The 7,440-nt window shown below is 35.9% G+C and overlaps 2 protein-coding genes across 4 annotated transcripts; both read right to left on the bottom strand.

Moving 5' to 3' along the window:
* Positions 1 to 958: 958 nt before the first annotated feature.
* LOC111375805 (receptor-like cytosolic serine/threonine-protein kinase RBK2) lies at positions 959 to 3,191 on the bottom strand. 3 transcript variants are annotated; one of them, XM_022998703.1, is made up of 5 exons: positions 2,268 to 3,191; positions 2,023 to 2,176; positions 1,622 to 1,941; positions 1,399 to 1,530; positions 959 to 1,320 (listed from the first exon to the last, which is right to left on the bottom strand). In XM_022998703.1, exons 3-5 carry the CDS (start codon positions 1,763 to 1,765, stop codon positions 1,273 to 1,275), a joined length of 324 nt encoding a protein of 107 aa, XP_022854471.1. In that variant the 5' UTR covers positions 1,766 to 1,941; positions 2,023 to 2,176; positions 2,268 to 3,191; the 3' UTR covers positions 959 to 1,272. The 3 variants fall into 3 exon arrangements, with proteins under 3 accessions (XP_022854471.1, XP_022854468.1, XP_022854469.1); XM_022998700.1 differs by having other exon boundaries at positions 1,622 to 1,931; XM_022998701.1 differs by having other exon boundaries at positions 1,622 to 1,931; positions 2,023 to 3,191.
* LOC111375803 (receptor-like cytosolic serine/threonine-protein kinase RBK2) lies at positions 1,842 to 3,342 on the bottom strand. The gene is made up of 4 exons (XM_022998697.1): positions 3,312 to 3,342; positions 2,826 to 2,942; positions 1,998 to 2,176; positions 1,842 to 1,931 (listed from the first exon to the last, which is right to left on the bottom strand). The coding sequence occupies exons 1-4, from the start codon at positions 3,340 to 3,342 to the stop codon at positions 1,842 to 1,844; spliced, it is 417 nt and encodes a 138-aa protein (XP_022854465.1).
* Between the last annotated feature and the right edge of the window lie 4,098 nt (positions 3,343 to 7,440).

The raw sequence follows: 7,440 nt of genomic DNA, 5'->3' as shown, positions 1-7,440 counted from the left end.
GGCAATCTCTAATGCTTTCAATTTCTAGTAAATATTTCTATTTATGTAAACATTTTATGAATACTTAGATGACACTTTTTAGAAACGTTTTAAATGTTTATTTTGTCTAGTTTCATAGACAATGCATGTTAACTAGAATTTAGAGGTATTGGATTGAATATGTATGAAGTTTAAATTTATGTTGGGTTTTGTCCTCCTATTTGAAAATAGTATAACTTGGGCTACGTTGCATGTTTTTAAGTGAAATCAATGGGGTTTGAAAGGTCTATGAGTCTTCTAATAGTGGCCTTTGAAATTTCTCAAAAATATTATCAAAAAAAAAAAAAAAGTTATGCCCATTTTAGTAAACTGCATTGTGTCGAATCCGAGATTCCTGTCCAGCATATTCGAGTAATATTTTTGTGTTTCAAACGTTATTGTCGAAACCCCAAATTTTTATATGTGGTACATATATGAATGCTTTAGAACCCGCAAAAATTTCATAAATTTTAATAGACATTTTCTAAACCAAATATATTTTCCTTCCGCTGTTGTTAAATCCGTAATTGTCGATTTGCCTTCAAATCGTTTACAAAATCAAATTTTGCTACATTTGCCTAAGTTTATATGGATAACTACCTTCCATTATATTTTTATATATTTAAAAAAAAATTGGATTTATAAAATACTTTGGCTAGCGTCAAAGGAGTAAACCAAATAAAGAAACGAATATTATTTTAACGCTTCGGTTCCGAGAATTTGGGGCGTTACAGTTGCTATTGTTTTGCCGCTGCTGGCTCTCTCTTTAACCCTATGTTTCTTATCCCTAGGAGGTCTTCCTCCACATCGCAATCGTGGCCGAGTTGCTTTCAGTGGGCCATATCATACACAGTCACCTACTTCCGGTTGCCTATACTACTCTGATAATCAAGTCATGAAACATTTTGGTGTACAACGGGTAAAGATACACAACTAGATGTATGAAGAAAAAAATGCATTTATAATAGTTCATCTTATCTCTTCTTGTACATATTAGTTGAATATTCACAACAGAGAGCTCAATCCTAAAAATCTTCCTTAAGATTTACAAACCTAATTTCTTGGAGTCTCCAATTCAAATCTTCAAATGATAATCTGCAAGAAGCATAATGTACATAGATTCTAACATCCTTATAAACATCTTGGTTTGTTGCTTTGCTATCTATATCATGTTGAAGATTAGGCTGTACATTCTTCTTCCTCAATGAAGTCTACAGAATATGTCCTCCTAATTGCAGGTCTCTTTTGGAATTTTTACTTGATCGGCAGTATGCCTTCGTTGCCTTTTAACATCCGCACAACCTGCATCATGTGTAAAAATTCGGTCACAATGACAAACTGTCTCATTCTAAATGTTTACGTGCTAAACGAAACACATGCCTGACTCATTTTAGGCCTTTCTGTAGAAGACTGATGTATACATATAGAAGCAGGCTTGACCTTCTGATAAGCTTCACCAAGTGATGGATCAACTAGCTCTGCATAGTTTTTACCGATAAGCATAGGCTTGGCCTGCACGGGTTCAGTTCTTAATCATAGAATACAGTGTTCACTTGTTTGGTGTACAGTATTAGGCAATTGTCGTCAAGAGAAGCTAACATACCCACATCACGAGGCTTTGGTGTGAATCATCTATGACTGGTTGACCAGTTATGAGCTCTAACAAAAGTAATCCAAAAGCATAAACATCAGTTTTCTCATCCACTGTGCATTGCATGAAAAGCTCAGGAGGGAGATACCTGCTCATACATAACCAGGAAAACAATTGATCATACTGAATTTTCAGAAGGATTTAGGAAATACCCTGTTTTCTTCCTTAGAATTTAAGCTTGCGTAAACGTTCCTTCTAACTCCATAACGGTGAGTTGAGTCCACTGGTCGGGAATCCACTTTGTGAGCCCAAAAGCCGTGATCTACATTGAACTAAAAAACTTAAGCATCAAATCTAGGACTTCACACTAGAAAAGAAAATCCTCTACCTTAAGAGTAATGTTTGGGTCATACCTTAGGTTCAAAATCTTCAGTAGGCAAATATTGTCAGATTTGACGTCTCTGTGGATAATTCTCCGTTGACAGCCCTTGTGAAGATATGTAATGCCAGAGGCGACGCCTAAGGCAATCTTGTACCTTAAGCACCATGCTAGCTTCTCCCTTTGACCTGAGTAGTCGAGGGAGGGACATGAGAAATTAAGGTTTTTGGTTGTTATAAACTGAAAGAAAGACTAACGACCTCTTCTAATGAACGAAACCATTGAGCATACTCCCATTAATAGACAAGGGAAGAACAAGATGCATCCCTCCTTAAAGTGCAAAGCCTATAACACTCGCAATGTTTGGATGGTCGACATGTACTAAAACCCCGAGCTCTGATAAGTAGTCTTCTGCCTTATGAGTCGGGGTTTCTCTGATCAACCTCTTGATCGCTACTAGCTGGCCATCTTCCAATCGACCCTGGTAAACTTCAGAATAACCTCCCTCCCCGATCAGGTTTTCATGGTTAAAGTTGTCTGTTGCTGATTGGAGGTGGGAGAGGGAAAAGTTCTTCCATGTAGATTTAAAGTTGTATATCAAATTAGGGTAGACAAGGGGTGGCAATACTGACAAACTCTGCGCATTCCGTCGTCTTTTCAACTGATTGAATGAAAGTTCGGTAAGTTAGGATGGAACGGATGCAAATGCATGGTCGACCCTTTCTTCAGTTTTCGAAGAAATCCATGTCATTGCGAATGAGATTTTGCGTTTCCTCTTTGTTCCGAATTTGATGGTGAGCATTCAGCTGTTGTGCCCTCCTCCATATTTGTCAATACTTGCAAAATGCAATTTATTTAAACTCGTTAGTCGAGAATTTTCGTCCTCTCCATTGAACCTAAGAGGAGCACCGGTTCTTACAAGAACACGAGACGAGGATAATATGATCTTACCTTCTGCAGAAAGAGAAATGGAAAGATGAAAAGATTAATCTCTGTCCAATCTCTAAAAGCTCTCCTTCTGCACTTTCTTCAGCAGTATCAAATGTATCTTCACTCTCACTTTCAAGAAATCGATAAGAACTTATATCAAGGGTCAATTTACATACAAATGAATTTGAAAAAAAATTCCAAATAGCAACTGGGTTGAATAGAGAATTTCTTGAATTCAGAGGCAAAAAATGTGTTTTTATATGATATTCGTCTGTTCCAAATTGTAACGCAATAGAATTCGCCTCTAAAACAGGCTTCTAAGGGGAGGGTGTCTAATTGGTTACAAACCCACAAACTAAAACTACTTCCTAGCGATGCAATAGGGGTTATTACTTTCCATTAACCAACTTCCACGATGACCCATATTCTTGTCTAGTTGATTTCACAAAATTAGTTTTCAACTGAAAGTAGGCCTTTCTAGATCGTAACGAAGCTCATCCCCACAAGAATGGCCAGATTTCGTAAAATTCACCCTTAAAACTGGCTTGTAAGGGAGGGTACCCAATTAAGCCACAAATTAAGAGTAAGACGGTGGGATAGAATTATAGTCAATACACCAATCAATTTCTAGTCGACTACATGAAAAAGATTAATTATTTTTAAAACTGTCAAATGACAACATGTCACGTGGTTAGAGGCAGTTACAATTCATGGTACAACGACAGTGTCTTTTGATCTCAATGAAAACAAGTACTTTGCCAATTAAGGTGTTTAAATTTTAATTTAAGCTTATCAAATATACTTTTTATTCGCATGTTTAATTCACTACTTAGTTTCAAATTATTATTCCAGAAATCCTATAAACACTTAAAAGTATCACCAAGTAGACATGAAGTAAACTCCAAATTTTTACTTATTTAAGAAAAACATGTCAAACACGGTGCTTTGGCTTTTTATGGCTACCACCGACTGGGCCCCAATCAATTAAGTCCTTCATATTCACCCTTCATTAGTCTACAGCCCATTTACAAGATATTTCATCAATTAAAAAAGGAAAATTGCAACTGCAGTCCTCACGTTTGCACGCTTTTCTCTGACTTTCATTTATTGATAGCATTATCTTGAACCGTTCATTTGTTAGTGGCTTCACTTCCCACTAATGACTTCTGTCCAAAAATACATTTTAATCGAGCGTGCCTTGAATTCAAGCATGGACATATTAACTCCAATCTTGAAAGAAAAAAATTGTTAACAGAATAAAAGAAAAATTAAATAAAGAAGTCATCTTCTCCAACCCTTTTAGATACTCCACTACAAACTCTGAGTGTACTTAATTCAACATCAGTTTCATTTTTGACTGACTAGCCATATTCTTGTTAACAATCCCATATTTATGCACAATATTGGTGCTTGATGATTTCATTTAGGACCAATTTAATTAAGGTGATTTTCATCAAATGTAAGGCCATGTGCATTGGTGACATATCTTATTTCTATGTTACTTACATTCTTAATTTAGGGTGCGTTTGATTGCGAGTATGAAATTCGTATGGGAAGAATTCTAAGTAATTGAATTGTTTAGAACTTATTTCAATGAAAATTATTAATTAAATATGTATGATTAATTTAATTTTCAATTTAGAAATTATAATACTTGTCCATTTTTTATTGATGAGTAGATGAAAGAGAAATGTGATAGATGAGAGAGAAAGAGAGAGTGAATTGCTTGAAAAATAAAAACTCTCTCTCCCGAAGGAAAATATTTTCCTTATTTTTTAAAGAAAATATGGTTACTTGATCAAAAGTTGGAAAACATTTTCCATGAAAAAAATTGTCAATCAAACACCCAAAAAATAGAAATTTGGACGGAAAAATGACATTTTTTTTTAAAAATAATTTCAATCAAACACACAGTTAGTTAAAGTTTGAGTGGTATTTATAGTCTAATACGTTAAGGACCCATAACAATTTTTTTGGATCAATGTTTATCTTTATAATTAACGACAATTTTCAAATTAAGTCCCACCCAATCCGAAAATTAGGATTGTGATAGAAAACATAGTCCGATCATTAAATTATAATTTTAAATTTTTGAAGAATTAAAATAAAATAGTAAATGAAGCGATAAATCAAGAGTATTTAATTCTCATCATAATCACCTCTCGAAAATTCCTAGTAGCTTTTCCTGTTCCATTGCAATAGTGTAAAAAGGTTGAAAGATTGGGAAAAAGGTTGAAAGATTGGGGTGAAGGTTGCAATTTTCCCATATAAATTACTCCTTTACTTTCGCGGCATTTTGATGCCAATCGCGAACTCGCTTGCGTAAACTACGCTCCCCGATGTACGGTGGACTCAAATCGCGAGGTAATTTTAAGTTTGGACAAGTCAAGTAGCCATTTTTTCACTTTAAACAAAAAACTTTGCCAATCCTCAAAATGGCCTTTTATTGAGTAAAGTAGTTTATATAATTACAAAAATAGAATTTTGTTTCAAAAGACAAATATATCCTTAAGTTACAAATTAAAAAATCAAACACTTTTCACTTTATATTTAATTATTTATTTTAATTTCATTAATTAATTATCTTAATCGGTTATGTATATTATTTATTTAATATTTAATTTCTTTATTTAATTATTTATTTAATCACTTGTTTAAATAAAAAATTAATATTTAATTTGATTTCTCATTTAAATATTTTATTAATTTATTATCTTAATTGATTATGTATATTTAATAAATTATTTAATTATTTATTTTAAACGCTTATTCAAATAAAAAATTAATATTTAATTTGGTTTTTCTTTTAAATATTTCATTATTAATTATCTTAATTGGCCCTTATTTAAGTATTTATTTTAAACACCTACTCAAATAAAAAAATTAATATTTAATTTAGTTTCTCGTTTAAATATTTCTCTATTAATTATCTTAATTGGTTATATATATTGTTTATTTAATATTTAATTACTTTATTCAAATAATCACTTATTTAAATAAAAAATTAATAATTATTTTAATATCTTATTTAAATATTGTTGACCTCGCAAATTGGACCCTCCACATGATAAACCGATAGCTACTCCACGTATTCCTTTCTGCGCCCAATTAACGCACGATCAGATGCACACGACCGGGACTAGCGAGGGCGGCAGCGGCCACGTACACTCCAACGGTCAAGTTAGCCCCAGGTGATCGGAACAGTACCAAGGTTGTGCAAAAAGATGGGGAGGAGAATATATATTTACTTGTTATGGAGTGTTAAGTTGTAAGATTTTCATTATTCTTGCTTCTTGCCAAACCTTGGTATTTATAGGTGAGGAGAACCGTTGGATGTGGGACACGTGTATGTATCTGACAGTGTGAGGCGTCTGCTCATAGGCGTTAATCAGCCGCGTCTATAGAGTGAGCGGGTAATTACTTCGCCCGAGTTGAGTTGACATAAGGTTGATACGTCACATCAACTAGGCTCATGAAGACGTCAAATCAATTAAACCTTGGGGGCAGAAAGGATCTTGACACAGATCTCTTTCTGAAATTAGCGGCGGATCATCTGACAGAGAACCTCAGAATGTAATGCGCCTCGGCTTCAGGGGCGAGGACGCTTCGGTCGGTTCAGTAGATTGTCTGTGCCTCGCAATGCGTTAGCAGATCGACAACATTCGTGGTGGCGTCACTTCGGAACCACTTCGGATGGGTGTTGGACAGCTCGTATAACACAGTGGTAGATTTTTCAAAGTGGTTCAGATAGGGGTGTAACATTGGTCCCCCCAAGTTCAGGCATGAATATTTATATCATGGGTGGACTTGTTTTCCCGATTAGGTATGTCTGCCTCGGGATAGGGACCGTGATTTGTGAGAATTTGTGAGTTGGTTTTCTGTGTTCACCAAAGCGTTGACCTTAGGTAGACGCGCTAAAGCTTTATTACTACATAAGGAAAGAACGTATCCGAGACCGATGTGCTGCCAACTGGACAATGTGTTGGGAGACGGTCGAAGTTTTGTAAAGCTTGGGAGGAAACGCAGCTATCGGGGCGATGACCCACATGGGACTTCGTGTTAAGTGCGTTTATGCTTCGTACAGCTGAGTGAGGAGCTCATCTACCACCGGTACGTTGACCCATAGGGGACGACGCGTTGGGAGATGGCTAAAGCTTTGTAAAACTTGGGAGGGGACGCAGCTATCGAGGCGATGAACCACAAAGGACTTCACGTCAGGTGCGTCTAAGATTTGTAAAGCTGAGTGAGGAGCTCATCTGCCACCGATGCGCTGACCCATAGGGGATGACACGTTGGGAGATAGCTAAAGCTTTGTAAAGCATGGGAGGGAACGCAGCTACCGAGGCGATGACCCATAGGGGACTCCGCGTCAGGTGCGTCTAAGCTTTGTAAAGCTGAGTGAAGAGTTCGATCTGAGGTGGGCATTTCTGAAGTTAAATGATATGATAGCTGTCGCGTATTTTCAAGGCCAGTTGGGTGCGACGTCCATTCCCCTAAAAGGCTGCTGCGGCTACTTATTGTA

This window comes from Olea europaea, unplaced genomic scaffold, assembly GCF_002742605.1.
Source record: "Olea europaea var. sylvestris unplaced genomic scaffold, O_europaea_v1 scaffold1416, whole genome shotgun sequence".
Lineage (NCBI taxonomy): Eukaryota > Viridiplantae > Streptophyta > Magnoliopsida > Lamiales > Oleaceae > Olea > Olea europaea.
This window is presented reverse-complemented; position numbering and strand designations above follow the sequence as displayed.